We start from the raw sequence: 20,557 nt of genomic DNA, 5'->3' as shown, positions 1-20,557 counted from the left end.
CTTTCCGGGATAATGTTCTCGGCTTCCACACATTTTTCAAGGCTCCCAAAATTTTCGCCCCCTCCCCCACCCTATGATCCACTTCCGCTTCCATGGTTCCATCCGCTGACAGATCCACTCCCAGATATCTAAAACACTTCACTTCCTCCAGTTTTTCTCCATTCAAACTCACCTCCCAATTGACTTGACCCTCAACCCTACTGTACCTAATAACCTTGCTCTTATTCACATTTACTCTTAACTTTCTTCTTCCACACACTTTACCAAACTCCGTCACCAGCTTCTGCAGTTTCTCACATGAATCCGCCACCAGCGCTGTATCATCAGCAAACAACAACTGACTCACTTCCCAAGCTCTCTCATCCCCAACAGACTTCATACTTGCCCCTCTTTCCAAAACTCTTGCATTTACCTCCCTAACAACCCCATCCATAAACAAATTAAACAACCATGGAGACATCACACACCCCTGCCGCAAACCTACATTCACTGAGAACCAATCACTTTCCTCTCTTCCTACACGTACACATGCCTTGCATCCTCGATAAAAACTTTTCACTGCTTCTAACAACTTGCCTCCCACACCATATATTCTTAATACCTTCCACAGAGCATCTCTATCAACTCTATCATATGCCTTCTCCAGATCCATAAATGCTACATACAAATCCATTTGCTTTTCTAAGTATTTCTCACATACATTCTTCAAAGCAAACACCTGATCCACACATCCTCTACCACTCAGATATATACATATATACCCATGTACATATCTATACTTGCTGCCTTCATCCATTCCCATTGCCAACATGTCACATATGAAATGGCACCCCCGTTCCTTCCGCACGTGCGCGAGGTAGCGCTAAGAAAAGACGACAAAGGCCACATTCGTTCACACTCAGTCTCTAGCTGTCATGTGTAATGCACTGAATCCACAGCTCCCTTCCACATCCAGGTCCCACAAAACTTTCCATGGTTTACCCCAGACGCTTCACATAACCTGGTTCAATCCATTGACAGCATGTCGACCCCGGTATACCACATCGTTCCACTTCACTCTGTTCCTTGCAAACCTTTCATCCTCTTGTATGTTCAGGCCCCTGATCGCTCAAAATCTTTATCACTCCATGCTTCCACCTCAAATTTCGTCTCCCACTTCTCTTTGTTCCCTCCAACTCTGACACATATATCCTCTTTGTCACTCTTTCCTCACTCATTCTCTCCATGTGACCAAACTATCTAAATACACCCTCTTCTGCTCTCTCAACCACCCTCTTTTTATCACCACACATCTTTCTTAACCTTTCATTACTTACTCGATCAAACCACCTCACACCACATATTTTTCTCAAACATCTCATTTCCAACACATCCACCTCCCTCCGCACAATTCTATCTGTAGCCCATGCCTCGCAACCATATAATATTGTTAGAACCATTATTCCTTCAAATACACCCATTTTTGCTCACCGAGATAATGTTCTCGCCTTCCACACATTCTTCAACGCTTCCAGAACCTTTGCCCCCTCCCCCACCCTGTGACTCACCTCTGCTTCCATGGTTCCATCTGCTGCTAAATCCACTCCCAGATATCTAAAACACTTCACTTCCTCCAGTTTTTCTCTCTTCAAACTTACCTCCCAATTTACTTTTCCCTCAACCCTACTGAACCTAATAACCTTGCTCTTATTCACATTTACTCTCAACTTTCTTCTTTTACACACTTTACCAAACTCAGTCACCAGCTTCTGCAGTTTCACACCTGAATCAGCCACCAGTGCTGTATCATCAGCGAGCAACAACTGACTCACTTCCCAAGCCCTCTCATCCACACCAGATTGCATACTTGCCCCTCTCTCCAAAACTCTAGCATTCATCTCCCTAAGAACCCCATCCATAAATAAATTGAACAGCCATGGAGACATCACGCACCCCTGCCTCAAACGACATTTACTGGGAACCATTCACTTTCCTCTCTTCCTACTCATACACATGCCATACATCCTTGATAAAAACTTTTCACTGCTTCTAGCAACTTACCTTCCACATCATATACTCTTAATACCTTTCACAAAGCATCTCTATCAACTCTATCATATGCCTTCTCCAGATCATAAGTGCTACATACAAATCCATCTGTTTTTCTATGTATTTCTCACATACATTCTTCAAAGCAAACACCTGATCCACACATCCTCTACCTCTTCTGAAACCACACTGCTCTTCCCCAATCTGATGCTGTGTACATGCCTTGACCCTCTCAATCAATGCCCTCCCATATAATTTCCCAGGAATACTCAACAAACTTATACCTGTGTAATTTAAACACTTACCTTTATCCCCTTTGCCTTTGTACAATGGCACTATGCATGCATTCTGCCAATCCTCCGGAACTTCACCATCAACCATAAATACAGTGAATATCCTTACCAACCAGTCAACAACACAGTCACTCCCTTTTTTAATAACTTCCACTGCAATACCATCCAAACCTGTCACCTTGCTGGCTTTCATCTTCGCAAAGCTTTCACTACCTCTTCTCTGCTTACCAAACCATTCTCCCTGATCCTCTCACTTTGCACACCATCTTGACCAAAACACCCTTTATCTACCACTGTATCATCAAACAAAGTCAGCAAATCTTCAAAATACTCTCTCCATCTCCATCTCATTTCACGACTTCTTATTATTACCTACCCTTTAGCCCCCTTCACCTATCTTCCTGTTTGTTCTCTTGTATTATGTACTTTATTTACCCCCCTCCAAGACATCTTTTTATTCTCCCTAAAATTTAATGATACTCTTTCACCCCAACAGTCATTTGCCCTCTTTTTCACCTCTTGCACCTTTCTCTTGACCTCCTGTCTCTTTCTTTTATGCATCTCCCAACCATTCGCACTACTTCCCTGCAAAAATTGTCCAAACACCTCACTCTCTTCTCTTTCACTAACAATCTTACTTCTTCATCCCACCACTAACTACCCTTTCTAATCTACCCATCTCCCACTTTTCTCATGCCAAAAAGCATCTTTTGCACAAGCCATTACTGCTTCCCTAAATACATCCCATTCTTCCCCCATTCCCCTTACATCATTTGCTCTCACCTTTTTCCATTCTGCACCCAATCTCTCCTGGTACTTCCTCACACAAGTCTTTCCAAACTCACTTACTCTCACCACTCTCTTTACCCCAACATTCTCTCTTCTTTTCTGAAAACCTCTACAAATCTTCACCTTTGCCTCCACAAGATAATGATCAAACATTCCTCCAGTTGCCCCTTTCAGCAGATTAACATCCAAAAGTCTCTTGTTCACGCACTTATTGATTAACATATAATCCAATGACGCTCTCTGGCCATCTCTCCTTCTTACATACGTATACTTATGTACATATCTCTCTTTTTAAACCAGGTATTCCCAATCACCAGTCCTTTTTCAGCACACAAATCTACAAGCTCTTCACTATTTCCATTTACAACACTAATCACCCCCTGTACACCAATTATACCCTCAACTGCCACATTACTTACCTTTATATTCAAATCAACCATCACTATAACCTGGTCTCGTGCATCAAAGCTGCTAACACACTCACTCAACCGATCCCAAAACACCTGCCTCATGATCTTTCTGTCCTAGAAGGATAGGGAAGAAAGAATACTTCCCATGCATTCCCCATGTATCGTAAAAGGCGACTATAGGGGACAGGAGCGGGGGACTAGAAACCCTCCCCTCCATGTATTTTAAGTTTCCAGAAGGGAAAACAGAAGAAGGAGTCATGTGGAGGGTGCTCATCCTCCTCGAAGGCTCAGATAGGGATGTCTAAATGTGTGTAGCTGTAACGAAGATGAGAGAAAAGGAGAGATAGGTAGTATATTTGAGGAAAGGAACCTGGATGTTTTGGCTACTCCTGAAGCAGGAGTTGTGGGAGTGTGTGATAGAGTGTAAGAAAGTAAACTCTAGATTGATATGGGTAAAACTAAAGGTGGATGGAGATGGGTGATTATGGGTGCCTATGCACCTGGTCATGAGAAGATATATATCTTCTCAGAGAAGAAGTAGTAAAAGTGGAAGATGAAAGCTGGCAAGGCAGCAGGTTTGGATGGTATTGCATGGAATTTATTAAAAAAGGGGGTGACTGTATTGTTGACTGGTTGGTAAGGTTATTTAATGTATGTATGACTCATGGTGAGGTGTCTGAGGACTGGTGGAATGGTTGCATAGTGCCATTGTACAAAGGCAAAGGGGATAAGAGTGAGTGCTTAAATTATAGAGGTATAAGTTTGTTGAGTATTTCTGGTAAATTATATGGGAGGGTATTGATTGAGAGGGTGAAGGCATGTACAGAGCATCAGATTGGGGAAGAGCAGTGTGGTTTCAGAAGTGGTAGAGGATATGTGGATCAGGTGTTTGCTATGAAAAATGTATGTAAGAAATACTTAAGAGTTGATAGAGATGCTCTGTGGAAGGTATTAAGAATATATAGTGTGGGAAGTAAGTTGTTAGAAGCAATGAAAAGTTTTTATCGAGGATGTAAGGCATGTGTACGTGTAGGAAGAGTTTTGGAAAGAGGGGCAAGTACGCAGTCTCTTGTGAATGAGAGAGCTTGGGAAGTAAGTCAGTTGTTGTTCGCTGATGATACAGTGCTGGTGGCCGATTCGGGTGAGAAACTGCAGAAGCTGGTGACTGATTTTGGTAAAGTGTGTGAAAGGAGAAAGCTGAGAGTCAATGTGAATAAGAGCAAGGTTATTAGGTACAGTAGGGTTGAGGGACAAGTCACTTGGGAGGTAAGTTTGAATGTTTTGAAATGGTTTGGTCGCATGGAGAGAATGAGTGAGGAAAGATTGACCAAGAGGATATATGTATCGGAGGTGGAGGGAACGAGGAGAAGTGGAAGACCAAATTGGAGGTGGAAAGATGGAGTGAAAAAGATTTTGAGTGAGCAGGGCCTGAACATACAGAAGGGTGAAAGGCGTGCAAGGAATAGAGTGAATTGGAACGATGTGGTATACCGGGGCCGACGTGCTGTCAATGGATTGAACCAGGGCATGTGAAGCGTCTGGAGTAATCCATGGAAAGTTGTGTGGGGCCTGGATGTGGAAAGGGAGCTGTGGTTTCGGTGCATTATTACTTGACAGCTACAGACTGAGTGTGAACGAATGGGGCCTTTGTTGTCTTTTCCTATCACTACCTCACAAACATTTGGGGGTAGGGGGTTGTTACTTCATGTATGGTGGGTGGCAATGGGAATGAATAAAGGCAGACTATGAATTATGTACATGTGTATATATGTATATGTCTGTGTGTGTATATATAAGTATATGTTGAGATGTATAGGTATGTATATTTGCGTGTGTGGACGTGTATGTATATACATGTGTATGTGGGTGGGTTGGGCCATTCTTTCATCTGATTCCTTGCGCTACCTCACTAACGTGGGAGACAGCGACAAAGCAAAATAAATAACGGAAGCGGAAGTGAACCATAGGGTGGGGGAGGGGGCGAAAGTTCTGGTAGCATTGAAAAATGTGTGGAAGTCGAGAACGTCATCTTGGAAAGCAAAAATGGGTATGTTTGAAGGAATAGTGGTTCCAACGATGTTATATGGTTGCGAGGTGTGGGCTATAGATAGAGTTGTGCGGAGGAGGAAGGATGTGCTGGAAATGAGATGTTTGAGGACAATATGTGGTGTGAGGTGGTTTGATCGAGTAAGTAATGAAAGGGCAAGAGAGATGTGTGGTAATAAAAAAGAGTGTGGTTGAGAGAGCAGAAGAGGGTGTTTTGAAATGGTTTGGTCACATGGAGAGAATGAGTGAGGAAAGATTGACAAAGAGGATATATTTGTCAGAGGTGGAGGAAACGAGAAGTGGGAGACCAAATTGGAGGTGGAAAGATGGAGTGAAAAAGATTTTGAGTGATCAGGGCCTGAACATGCAGGAGGATGAAAGGTGTGCAAGGAATAGAGTGAATTGGAATGATGTGGTATCGCGGGGTCGACATGTTGTCAATGGATTGAATCAGGGCATGTGAAGTGTTTGGGGTAAACCATGGAAAGTTTTGTGGGGCCTGGATGTGGAAAGGGAGCTGTGGTTTCAGTGCATTATACATGACAGCTAGAGACTGAGTGTGAATGAATGTGGCCTTTGTTGTCTTTTCCTAGTGTTACCCGGCGCACATGCAGGGGGAGGGGGTTGTCAGTTTATGTGTGGTGGGGTGGTGACGGGAATGAATAAGGGCAGACAGTATGAATTATGTACATGTGTATATATGTATATGTCTGTGTGTGTATATATATGTATACGTTGAGATGTATAGGTATGTATATGTGCTGTGTGTGGACATGTATGTATATACATGTGTTTGTGGGTGGGTTGGGTCATTCTCTCATCTGTTTCCTTGCGCTACTTTGCTAACGTGAGAGACAGCGACAAAGTATAATAAATAAATGTGTATATATATACATATTTTTATTTTTTTATTTTGCTTTGTCGCTGTCTCCCGCGTTTGCGAGGTAGCGCAAGGAAACAGACGAAAGGAATGGCCCAACCCACCCCCATACAAATGTATATACATACACGTCCACACACGCAAATATACATACCTATACATCTCAATGTACATATATATATACATACACAGACACATACATATATACCCATGCACACAATTCACACTGTCTGCCTTTATTCATTCCCATCGCCACCTCGCCACACATGGAATACCATCCCCCTGCCCCCTCATGTGTGCGAGGTAGCGCTAGGAAAAGACAACAAAGGCCCCATTCGTTCACACTCAGTCTCTAGCTGTCATGCAATAATGCCCGAAACCACAGCTCCCTTTCCACACCCAGGCCCCACACAACTTTCCATGGTTTACCCCAGACACTTCACATGCCCTGATTCAATCCAATGACAGCACGTCAACCCCGGTATACCACATCGATCCAATTCACTCTATTCCTTGCCCGCCTTTTACCCTCCTGCATGTTCAGGCCCCGATCACTCAAAATCTTTTTCACTCCAACTTTCCACCTCCAATTTGGTCTCCCACTTCTCCTCGTTCCCTCCACCTCCGACACATATATCCTCTTGGTTAATCTTTCCTCACTCATTCTCTCCATGTGCCCAAACCATTTCAAAACACCCTCTTCTGCTCTCTCAACCACGCTCTTTTTATTTCCACACATTTCTCTTACCCTTACATTACTTACTCGATCAAACCACCTCACACCACACAATGTCCTCAAACATCTCATTTCCAGCACATCCACCCTCCTGCGCACAACTCTATCCATAGCCCACGCCTTGCAACCATACAACATTGTTGGAACCACTATTCCTTCAAACATACCCATTTTTGCTTTCCGAGATAATGTTCTCGACTTCCAAACATTCTTCAAGGCTCCCAGGATTTTCGCCCCCTCCCCCACCCTATGATTCACTTCCGCTTCCATGGTTCCATCCGTTGCCAGATCCACTCCCAGATATCTAGAACACTTTACTTCCTCCAGTTTTTCTCCATTCAAACTTACCTCCCAATTGACTTGACCCTCAACCCTACTGTACCTAATAACCTTGCTCTTATTCACATTTACTCTGAACTTTCTTCTTTCACACACTTTACCAAACTCAGTCACCAGCTTTTGCAGTTTCTCACATGAATCAGCCACTAGCGCTGTATCATCAGCGAACAACAACTGACTCACTTCCCAAGCTCTCTCATCCACAACAGACTTCATACTTGCCCCTCTTTCCAAAACTCTTGCATTCACCTCCCTGACAACCCCATCCATAAACAAATTAAACAACCATGGAGACATCACACACCCCTGCCGCAAACCTACATTCACTGAGAACCAATCACTTTCCTCTCTTCCTTCACGTACACATGCCTTACATCCTCGATAAAAACTTTTCACTGCTTCTAACAACTTGCCTCCCACACCATATATTCTTAATACCTTCCACAGAGCATCTCTATCAACTCTATCATATGCCTTCTCCAGATCCATAAATGCTACATACAAATCCATTTGCTTTTCTAATTATTTCTCACATACATTCTTCAAAGCAAACACCTGATCCACACATCCTCTACCACTTCTGAAACCATACTGCTCTTCTCCAATCTGATGCTCTGTACATGCCTTCACCCTCTCAAACAATACCCTCCCATATAATTTACCAGGAATACTCAACAAACCTATACCTCTGTAATTTGAGCACTCACTCTTATCCCCTTTGCCTTTGTACAATGGCACTATGCACGCATTCCGCCAATCCTCAGGCACCTCACCATGAGTCATACATACATTAAATAACCTTACCAGCCAGTCAACAATACAGTCACCCCCTTTTTTAATAGATTCCACTGCAATACCATCCAAACCTGCTGCCTGTATATATATATACCCCAGCTCCCTTTTCACATCCATGCCCCACAAAACTTTCCATGGTTTACCCCAGATGCGTAACATGCCCTGGTTCATTCCATTGACAGCATGTCGACCCCATTATACCACATCGTTCCAATTCATTCTATTCCTTGCACGCTTTTCACCATCTTGTATGTTCAGGCCCCAATTGCTCAAAATCTTTTTCACTCCTTTTGCTTTTCTAAGTAATTTCTCACATACATTTTTCATAGCAAACACCTGATCCACACATCCTCTACCACTTCTGAAACCACACTGCTCTTCCCCAATCTGATGCTCTGTACATGCCTTCACCCTCTCAATTAATACCCTCCCGTATGATTTACCAGGAATACTCAACTAACTTATACCTCTGTAATTTGAGCACTCACTCTTATCCCCTTTGCCTTTGTACAATGGTACTATGCAAACATTCCACCAGTCCTCAGGCACCTCACCATGAGTCATATATACAATAAATAATCTTACCAACCAGTCAACAATACAGTCACCCCCTTTTTTAATAAATTCCACTGCAATACTGTCCAAACCCGCTGCCTAGCTGGCTTTCACCTTCTGCAAAGCTTTTACTACCTCTTCTCTGTTTACCAAAGCATTCTCCCTAACCCTCTCACTTTGCACAACACCTCGACCAAAACACCCTATATCTGCCACTCTATCATCAAACACATTCAACAAACCTTCAAAATACTCACTCCATCTCCTTCTCACATCACCACTACTTGTTACCACCTCCCCATTAGCCCCCTTCACTGATGTTCCCATTCGTTCCCTTGTCTTACGCACTTTATTTACCTCCTTCCAAAATATCTTTTTATTCTCCCTGATATTTAATGATACTCTTTCACCTCAACTCTCATTTACCCTCTTTTTCACCTCTTGCACCTTTCTCTTGACCTCCTGCCTCTTTCTTTTATACATCTCCCAGTCATTGGCATTATTTCCCTGCAAAAATTGTCCAAATGCCTCTCTCTTCTCTTTCACTAATCTTACTTCTTCATCCCACTACTCACTACCCTTTCTAATCTGCCCACCTCCCATGCTTCTCATGCCACAAGCATCTTTTGCGTAAGCCATCACTGCTTCCCTAAATACATCCCATTCCTCCCCCGTTCCCCTTACTGTCCTTTGTTCTCACCTTTTTCTATTCTGTACTCAGTCTCTCCTGGTACTTCCTCAAGTAAGTCTCCTTCCCAAGCTCACTTACCCTCACCACCTTCTTCACCCCAACATTCTCTATTCTTTTCTGAAAACCTCTACAAATCTTCACCTTCATCTCCACAAGATAATGATCAGACATCCCTCCAGTTGCACCTCTCAGCACATTAACATCCAAAAGTCTCTCTTTAGGCGCCCTATCAATTAACACATAATCCAATAATGCTCTCTGGCCATCTCTCCTACTTACATACGTATACTTATGTATCTCTCTCTTTTTAAATCAGGTATTCCCAATCACCAGTCCTTTTTCAGCACATAAATCTACAAGCTCCTAACCATTTCAATTTACAACACTGAACACCCCATGTACACCAATTATTCCCTCAACTTCCACATTACTCACCTTTGCATTCAAATCACCCATCACTATAACCCGGTCTCGTGCATCAAAACTACTAACACACTCACTTAGCTGCTCCCAAAACACTTGCCTCATGATCTTTCTTCTCATGCCCAGGTGCACATGCACCAATAATCACCCATCTCTCTCCATCCACTTTCAGTTTTACCCATATCAATCTAGAGCTTACTTTCTTACACCCTATCACATACTCCCACCACTCCTGTTACAGGAGTAGTGCTACTCCTTCCCTTTCTGTTGTACTCTCACTAACCCCTGACTTTACTCCCAAGATATTCCCAAACTACTCTTCCCCTTTACCCTTGAGCTTCGTTTCACTCAGAACCAAAACATCCAGGTTCCTTTCCTCAAACATACTACCTATCTCTCCTTTTTTCTCATCTTGGTTACATCCACACACATTTAGACACCCCAATCTGAGCCTTCGAGGAGGATGAGCACTCCCCGTGTGACTCCTTCTTCTGTTTCCCCTTTAAGAAAGTTGAAATACAAGGAGGGGATTGTTTCTCGCCACCCACTCTTGTCCCCTTTAGTCGCCTTCTGCGACACGTGAGGAATGCATTTGAAGTATTCTTTCTACCGTATCCCTAGGGATATATATATAATCATATCTTATTATTTATTTTACATAATTGCTGTTTCCTGCGACAGCGAGGTTAGCACCCATCTTCTCACCTACACATATATATTTATACTTAATTGCTTTTTCCCGCATCAACGAGGTAGCACAAGAAAACAGATGAAGAAAGGCCCAACCCTCATACACACATAAATGCCCATACACACATATACATATACATTTCAGCATATACATACACAGACATATACATATATACACATGTACATATTCATACTTGTTGCTTTCATCCATTTCCGTCACCACCCCACCATTGATGTTGCACCAGGAAAAGACAAGAAGGCCACATTCGTTCACACTCAGTTTCTTGCTGTTATTTGTAATGCACCAAAACCACAGCTCCCTTTCCACATCCAGGCCCACAGACCTTTCCATGGCTTACCCCAGACGCTTCATATGCCCTGGTTCAATCCATTGACAGCACATCGACCCCAGTATACTACATCATTCCAATTCACTCTATTCCTTGCATGCCTTTCACCCTCCTGTATGTTGGAAATGAAATGTTTGAGGACAATATGTGATGTGAGGTTGTTTGATTGAGTAAGAAATGAAAGGATAAGGGAGATGTGTGGAAATAAAAAGAGTGTGGTTGAGAGAGTAGAAGAGGATGTTTTGAAATGGTTTGAACATATGGAGAGAAGGAGTGAGGGAAGGTTGACAAATGGGACATTTGTGTCGGAAGTGGGAGGACTCCTTTGGAGTTAGAAGTTTTTTGACGAGACTGCACTCCCTTTCATCAACAGACCATGATACAGCCTTGCCAAAGGGGACTTTTTACTTGTGATGTAACCTCATTTAGGCAGAGTCCTGTGCAAAAATACTTTTATATAATCAAATGTTTTGTTTATATCTGAAGTTTTCTTATTTCTACCTCTTCGTGTATTTCATACTTGCCCATTGCAGCTTTCTTTCTTTTGTATTCTTTTAAAAGTTGTACTTTCTTTTAAGAAAATCTGATTTAAACCTAGTCAATAAGAGCTAAGGAAATAGAGCTGTGAGGTATATGATATTTGTTTTAGTTTTGTTTCACTTCCACCATGCAGTATATGGGGAAAACTGACATATACTGTACCGAGATTTATTGTGTTGTTCACGTACCCATGCTCATTATATTGTCCAATCAGTTGCATAGAGATGAATATGAACATTTTGTATTTTCTTTTTATGACGAGGAAACTTTTTGTTTTGCAGCAGTTCACGTAAATGTGGTCGTAGCATGTTATATTTACTGATGACTGCTGCCTCTACAGCCACAGCCATGCTCTGTAAGGAGGTTGGCATCACTGCACTGGTATGTATTTTCTTCCTGTGGATGATTTTGAAGTTGGTGTCAGTGATGTTCAGTCATTCATCTTGCGCTAAACTTGTAATTCACATACTTCATTCTGAATCACATTTTTCATATCCCAGGGAACAGGGGATAAGAAAACTACCCATGTGTCTCTTGAGTTTCATAAGAGAGGACTCATAGGAAATGGGAAACTGGAAGAGAGGAAAAAGCTAAGTGAAGAATGGTTCCCAAAGACTCAGGCTTGGATGTCTGAATGTGCATGCATTATCTAGGATTAGAAGAAAAGCCAGATAGGTGCTTTGGTTAAGGAGAGGAACCTGGATGATGTATCTTTGAAGTAAGTTAAGATGAAAGGGAAGGTGGACAGATGGTAGGGGTGTGTTTGGGGGTAAAGTTTGGTTAGGAGGAGGACAAACACAAGGATGGGATGGCACTTTTGATGAAGGAAAAACTGTGGGAATGTGTAAAAGAGTGTAAGGAAATGAGCTCTGGAAGGATGTAGGTGAGATTGAAAGTAGAATTTGAAAGGTGGGTGAGTGTCATTGTTTATGCACCTATGCACCTGTTAGTGAGAGCAGTAAGGAAGAAAAGACTCTTGTGGGAGGAGCTGAAGGAGTGCTTGAGATATTAGGATCAAGTCTTCTTGATGGGGCATTTATATGATGGGGCATTTATATGCAAGAGAGAGTGATTTGGCAGTAGAGAGTGTAATTGAAGGACATGGGATGCCTAGGATGAGAGAAATTGGGAACAGTTTGTTGAATTGTGAGAGTGGGGTTGAGGTTATCAGACATTATTTGATTACATGCTTATTGAGTGCTGTATGGTAGTCTGGAATGCTAACAGCTAGCTTTTGATTGCCTCTAATAGGGAAATAACTATTCTATCACTAGTAATAGAATACTCATCATCTCATTCCCTCAGGCTCAAAATACCAGCAGATAGCATTTAACAGTACCTAACAGGTGAAAATGTACGAAAATAGTACATATGAAACGGCATTTTCAGAAAACACAGAATCTCCAACAAAAGCCTTATTAGAGTGATCATAAGTTAGCTGTTAGCATTCTTGGTTACCATCCAAAGGTCCTGGGTTCAAATTCTGGCTTTTGGAGATCATTATGTTTTCCATGAGAGTGCATGTTCTTATAGACTCTGTTTATACATTTTTACCGTAAGGTACTGTGAAATGCTAGCTGCTGGTATTTTGAGCCTGATGAGATGTGAGACAAAGGGTATCCTATTACTTGTGGTTGGGGCGATCACCCATAATACAAAACTAAGAATTCGATCATAAGTAATAGAATACCCTTCATCTCATTCTCTGAGGCTCACATTTCCAGGAGCTTGCAGTTAACATATCTCCAGTGTATTGTAGAAAGCAACTAAAAGGGGTTGGAGTTGGGTGATGGAAATTTTCCTCTCCAGTATTACTTTTCAAAAGAAGGAAAGGAAGGAACCAAATGAAGACTTGCTCCTCTAAGGCACATTCATCTGTTCTGATGTTACTTCATTTTTGCAAGAAATAGTGAACATGTATGAAAGGAAGGAAAGAATTTTAATCCTGATGACATTGCACATCAGAGCTGTTTAATAAAATTTTATTTTCCAGGGAGTCTGCAGTGCGTATGATATCTTATTAGCTCATGGAGGCTTGATAGGCCGTACAGCTGTATCACTGATTATCGGTCATAGTCATCGGGCATCAGCCATATGGAGAAATCTACCAGGTATGGTTTTTAGAATGTATAAGGTGATAACTGCTTACTGAAGAAAATTATTGTTCTGAATATTTTAAGATACCAGTGCATGAGTAATTCACAGTTGTGACAAAAGAAAAGAGTCTGCTACATGTAGCAGCATTGAAAAGTAGGATAGTGTTACTTAATTTAGGATTGAGATGTGACAAAGGATCTCTCAAAAGAAATGATAAAGTAGCTTCAAAGAAATCAACATTTAAGTAGCATTCATGATGTAATTATTGAAGTATAGACCCCAACCACCCCTATGACACTGTAAGGAACCACTACCAGAGCATAAATAGAAAGCTTTCTCATGCCTCACACTTAGTAACCTCTACTCTCAGATTCCTCCCACCCCTCAAAAATTAGAACATTGAGAAAACACATACAGAAATAACCCAACAAGCACTTAGCAGCTGGCCTCCCAACTCAGTTAATACTCCAACCTACCAGACATACACACACCAAAAGCCACACTTCACAGATAAACACAGGTCATACTTTTCTCTCGGTGCTCTGGACTTCACCTCTCACTATATCACTACAGTCACCGTTTCATCTTATCCCAAGACAGCTACAATGCAACTCCCATAATGAAAACATCGAGCACTACTGCTTCATTGTCCTGCACCCTCTGCATGTAGATGCACTTACATCACCAACTGTATGACATATAGTCCTACTTGGTGGATATGGCTGGCTTCCACAGCACTTAAGTTTTTTACTCTAGAATTGAGCTTTTATGAAACTTGTTAAATTTGACCTTTTCTTAGAGTCCACGTTGTGTCTCAGTTTCTGCTTTGCAAACAGTCATCCATTTGTTTTCTGATTGTCTCTTCCAGTGTTGTACAAACCACTCTTAACAGTGGGGCCTCCTGATATCCTATATTAAAGTTGGGTATTACATTGCCATATTCCACTCCCTTGGCTCTATACCCTTTTATAGCAATATATTGAAGTATCTTAAAAGCAATGTGTTCAGTTTGTCTATACAGTTCTGCAGTGCATATGGAGAAACTTGATTAGTTAGGGCCCTTTAGTAGTCTACTGATGTCCTTCCCAGAATTTTCATAGCTTTCCAAGACCTTCCCATTCCATCATGGTGGTTTTTGGGACTGCAGCATCTTCCATTTTGTAAACCCTTTTGAACTTGTTATTCAGCTTCTTGCATATCTTAATGCTGTTCTCTATAATACTTCCTTCTGAATCCTTTAGCCTTATTAATGCTTTTTATACAACAGTTAACTCCTTATGATTTTCTAGAAAAGTTTTAGATTAGTTGTTGCCTTGTTCATAGTATTTTTCAAAGTCTCAGCTCCTCCCTCTGTTAACTTGCTGCACTCATTCAGTACCTTCAGGTTAACTCCTTATGATTCTCTTGAAAAGTTTTAGATTACCTGTTGCCTTGTTCATGATATTTTTCAAATTTTCTCAGATCCTGCCTCCCTTGACTTGCTCACTCATTCAATACTTTCATACACGTATCAGATGTTGGGTGACTGTTGTGCTGCCCATATTTTTCAATAGTGTGACCCTAAGCTGTTTTGTTTTTGATATCTTTAATTGAACTTTGTCTTTTCTAACATTCCTTTTTTTTTGTAGCTAAAGGTATCCATGTTCTAAGACTGTTGATTTTACAGAATGATTCATAACAGTGATGCATATTATGTCTCTGGAACTCCATTTCCTCACTCATAGTCCCAGAGAAACTGTTTATCTCTGTGTAGTTTCCATTATTACATCTCTCTTTGAGTCTGGTATCCTCTGTGATATTTTTGTGTTCTCATTGACCTTGTAATCAACCTGCAGCATTATATGATCACTTTTCTGACAAGATATTGGTTATCTTAGTGTAGTTTCCATGATCTTAGCTTTTCTTTAAGGTGGATTCCTCTCTTATCTTTTCATATATTCCATAACCACATGATTGTAATCAAGCATCATATGACTACTTTTTCCAATTGGTGTATTTTATTTCATTTCAGTAACTTCCTTACTACTGTGTGTAAAGATGGAATCTAATAATGATAATGTATCATCTCTTTTGATTCTAGTGTTCTCAGTGGAAAGCTAATAAAGGAAATTCTCTAGGTCTTTGAGAACCCAGATTCTTTCAGCCTGGTCGTTTGTATTTAAAATCCCTTGCTACGGTATTAGAACTTTACTGTTTCTGAGGAGTATTTGCCTCACCGCTTCCTGCATCATTCTGTTATTTCTATCATTGTTAGTATTGTAATCACCTATGTATCTTTACTGTACAGGTTGGGAGTTTTACACTCATGGGGCCCCATCTCTGAACTTTCTCTGCTATTTGTATAATTGTTTTGGTTCATCAATATTCCTTAGAGAATTATAGATTATGAACTCCAACAGGCAAATCTTTCTTGCAAATACTAATCCTAACAGGTAATGTCTGAATGGGCCATCCATCAGTATTTCCTGAAACTCAATGTCCCTTAATATGAGGGTCATCCCCTTCCTTCTTTGTCTTCTCTTAGCAATTTATCTGTCTGTATCTCTAATGCCTGTTCCCAACTGGAACTCCCTTAAGGGGATGGCCATGGCAATTGGGCCTCCATAACGAGTTCTTTCTCCTTCCTATCATGTATATCTTTGTACAGATGAGGTCAGATCTTACATCTTTAATAAGATTTGTCTCCATTACTCCTAATTCAGTCCTTGAACTCCAGGTCTTTTCCATTTACCACCAGTTCATCTGCATTTGCATTCATTGGTGTGAGTTTGGCATATGCATCAATTATTCCTGACCTCTCTGAAGTATTGTTGGTGCTGTTCTCTTGTCTAACCTTTTTTGATGTTTCAGTTTTTGCCCTCTGAATATTATTTTTCTTTCATTCTTCCAACTCTGATGAATACGTGATTGAACCTCTCTTTGTTGGCAAAGTTTTTGCCAATTCAAGTATCCCGTAACCACAAAACTCAGTGATGAAGATATTCATTACTGGTCATATCCTATTGTTTGTGTTCACAATTTCTCTTTATTTCTTTTATCTTGTAAATTTTTTTAGAATGTCTATAGTCTTTAGTAGTCTTTCAATCAGTATCTCTTTAAATTGCTCTCAACACCTAGGCTGGAATATGTTCTTCCAGTCCAGAAATCATCAATGAGATTGTGTTCTTTTGCCATTTCTAAGCAACTTTGTGTGTGATGAGTTTTACTATATTTCTCTTGTAGGTGGTGTTGTTCGTGGCCTCATATGGCGCCATGGGATACTCGCAATAACGGGTATCGCACTGCTGATGGCTCGTTGGGTTGTTATGGGCTCTACTGTGCCAAGGTTCATGAAAGTGGACAATCCTGCTTCATTTCTAGATAGTTTTTTGTTTCGAGTGAGTATTGATTCTTTTTTGTTTGTAGAGATATCCTTGATGACATCATATGTCTATGTTGTAAAAGGAGGATAGTAGTTAGAGAATATTTTGTGTAATCTTAATTTAATTCAGAAGGATACTATACTTTGACTTGCAATAAGGTTGCATTCTTGAAAGCTTGTTGCAAGCTGAGTTGTAAGTTGAACAATTTTATAAGGGGGTTACATTCATGAACAAAACTTTTTGTCTAATGCTTATGGATGGACTATACCAGAAACTACTTACCACCAATATACCACACTTTTTCATGACATAATTTAGATATTATGTAATGAAATATACTGTAAAGGTGGTCCAGTAATTGTTGTCACATCACAGTTAATGCAGATGATGTTTAATGGTAAGTAGCAAAAAAAGTGTAATGAAGGCTTGAGGTGCTGCTTGATTAATTTTTTGTCTTTGTCACCCATTAATTCTTTTATTGTGTAACTTGTGAAATAAATGCAGAATTTACATAGCTATTCATAGTCCTGGGATTTTCTGAATGAAACAAAAGCAAAGGCTTACTCATGCTTAAAATCTCCCCAAGCATTCCATCCAAGTAAAGGCATCAAGGAATTATTAGTGGCCTAAAACCCTGGAGCATTCCTTTTCTTTGCTGCCAGTGAATATTCTGGATTGCATTCTTTTTCAGAAAAGCCAGGCTCATCCACATTAAATGTTTGTTTAGCTGTGCAACCTCCTTCAGCAATAATTTTCTTTAGATATGCAGACATATCCATAAATTTTTTGCCATCTTCAAACCTTCTGAATGTATCTAATTATCCTGTCTATCTTTAACATTCCTTGCAGTCATAGTGACTATACATATTGAAGGCAGTAAATAATGGGGAAGCAGGTACAGCTGTGTAAAAAAGAAAATGTGGCATGCATTAAGTGATCTCTTGTTTACAAGTGGGCCTCTGTTGTGTGAGTTTTGAATGTATTTTGCTAGATGGTGGGGTATGAATCAAATAGTATTTTGCACGAACATCATTAAAATGTAACTGATAAGTACAAAGATAACTTAGAATATCCTGACAGATTTCATTATTTAAAGACAATAATATTTCATACTTTAAAAATATTAAGGAAAAAACTTTTTTTTCTTATCTGCAGTCTATTTCATAAACAAAAGATGTATTCCTTAGGAAAATATGGGTCAGGAACTTCCAACTCTCATGATTTCTGGTAAGGTGGTGCCAGCCTTCACCTACCCTTTGTAGACCACCTAATATGATCCCAGCCATCGTTTTTAAGTTACATTATATGGTAGTATTGTGAATTTTTAAAGTGAGTAATGTAGTGTTAGCATGACTGTCCTGCCTATTCCACCACCTTGTGTTTTGGTTTTGTGGTCCTTTTTTTTTCTTTCACAATTGTTCGCAGTGTCTGTCATTAACAAAGCATTGCCAAGAAAAGATGGGGAAAAGGCCTCATTTGTTCATATCCATTCTTTAGCTGTTATGTGTAAGTACCAAAACCACAGCCTCCTGTCCACAACCAGACCCCATAGACCTTTCCTTGGTTTCTTTCAGCTACTTTAAATGCCCAGGTTCAAACCATTGACAGTATGTCATCCCCAGTATACCACATCACTCTAATTTACTCTATCCCATGCATGCCTTTCACTTTCCTGCATACTCAGGCCTCAAACTCTCAAAGTCTTTTTCATTCCATCTTTAATGTGGTCACCCCTTCTCTTTTTCCCCTACACTTCTGATACATATATATTCTTTATCAACTGCTTTTCATTTATTTGGAGGCTTTAAATATATGGGTCCCAAATAAGGGGAGTTAAACTAGAGGTAGGAAGGGACAGGTATAGTATTACTGTAGTCTGTCAATCTATATTACTGATGCCTGTTCCAGTTGGATAAGCAATGATACTGGTTCAGACCCTGGATTGTCAGCTGAGTGTCATATTTCAGGCAGTCAAAGTCTCCTCACTCTCCTTGCTTCTGTTGTATTGACCCTGGTTGATGTTGTTTGATAAGTTGCTCCTAGAACTCGGTCTTGATGGGAGGGGAGTGTCTGATTTATGAAAATCTGTTTTCTCACATCATCAGAATGTTGGAGGCAGCTTGTAATGTAAGATCTCTCCCTCTAGTCATGGTAGGGGACTTGATCCAATAGCATATGTCTGGCAAGTCCCATACCTTGACTACATAGTATAACTGTGATATACTGGGGGACTGGGCCACCCCAAGAAATTAAAAAAATGAGGTCATCCCTTGCAGGACCAAAGTTCTTTCTCAAATTAGGAGTTTATAGAATTTTTTTTTCCTGAGACACCTTTGGTTTTTGGTATTTCTTGATGGACAAATCAACCCCCATGGAAGGGATCCAAGGGCAGGAGGGCAAAGGTGAGGATATGAAAAGAAATATTACCTAGAATAAAATCTCTTGTAACATCCCTGTATTGTTTGCTTACCTCATAAGGTCATGATGAACAGATCTGATGTTTGACATGTATATACATAGCACAGGAGGATATGCTATACAGTTGGATCAGTGTATTTTGTTGTATAAAAAAAATTCTAGTCTTAAGTTTTGCATCTTGAGCTTGCATGTTGCATATTGGATTTGCTTCCTCTGCAGTACTCTGTATCTGCCATGTGATGAAGATGATGATGTATTGATTGCACATTCTTATACAATTTTGAATATACTTAAAGCAGTATATCTTTTCCACAGAGTTTGAATTATCAGTATACATACAGCATGAATGCTCTTCTACTGGTTCTCCCAATTTGGCTGTGTTTTGACTGGTCTATGGGCTGTGTGCCAGTCATTGTAAACTTCAACGACCCAAGACTACTGACTCTCCCAGTTCTTTGGGTTTCATTCATTATGTTGCTGAGGCGGGGAATGGCCCAGGGCAAAGGGAGTCAGACCTCTAGGTATGGGGTCATTGATTTACTAACATGTTTTGGTACAGTACCATGATAATGTAGGTAATAATTCCCAACCTGTAGCATCATCCACAGTTTTGAAAAATTTTATTAGGCCCAGCAGAGTAGTTCCATGATAATTAGGTAACAGAATCATCAGCAGTTTCCAAAAATTTTGTGAAGTCTATGAATGTAATGTATTTCTTTCATATAGAAGAGATAATACTGTTTGACAAAAAATATTTCAAATTTCTAAACAGGTAAAGTGAAAGTCCAATTATCCAACCATGTAAGGACTTGTGGCAAGTGGGATAACTGGAAAAATCAGATACTGGGAGGCTTTACAAAGACACTGTATTAAAAGAGTTAGAAAAATAAAACTGAAAAATGAACATGTACTCATCAGAAAAAATGTTGATGTTTCTCATAACAGTGCTGACACTTGGAGATTGCTTTATCCATCTGCCTATTGTCCATTCATTCATTGTCTGTCCATCCATTGCCTTTACTTATTTGTACTTACAAGGAAGTTCTGTTCATCACTCATGCATTTGTCTTTCTTTCATTCATCTGGTCATCTGTCTTTTGTCCATGTATTTGTCC

The 20,557-nt window shown here is 40.4% G+C and overlaps 2 protein-coding genes across 4 annotated transcripts in view; one reads left to right on the top strand and one right to left on the bottom strand.

The window, feature by feature from the left end:
- Window positions 1-20,557, bottom strand: part of LOC139759070 (palmitoyltransferase ZDHHC3) — a 306,923-nt gene that overhangs the window by 83,041 nt on the left and 203,325 nt on the right. The window lies entirely within an intron of this gene.
- LOC139759066 (protein O-mannosyl-transferase F38B6.6-like) overlaps window positions 1-20,557 on the top strand; it is an 83,922-nt gene that overhangs the window by 12,979 nt on the left and 50,386 nt on the right. For all 3 annotated transcript variants that reach the window (XM_071680993.1, XM_071680994.1, XM_071680996.1), the window contains 4 exons: window positions 11,847-11,946; window positions 13,559-13,676; window positions 16,885-17,039; window positions 19,758-19,963. In XM_071680993.1, the coding sequence (XP_071537094.1) occupies window positions 11,847-11,946; window positions 13,559-13,676; window positions 16,885-17,039; window positions 19,758-19,963 (579 nt within the window). The remainder of the gene's footprint in view (window positions 1-11,846; window positions 11,947-13,558; window positions 13,677-16,884; window positions 17,040-19,757; window positions 19,964-20,557) is intronic.

Source organism: Panulirus ornatus, chromosome 32 (assembly GCF_036320965.1).
Source record: "Panulirus ornatus isolate Po-2019 chromosome 32, ASM3632096v1, whole genome shotgun sequence".
NCBI lineage: Eukaryota > Metazoa > Arthropoda > Malacostraca > Decapoda > Palinuridae > Panulirus > Panulirus ornatus.
The sequence above is the reverse complement of the archived record's forward strand: the minus strand, read 5'-3'. Positions and strand labels throughout refer to the sequence as shown.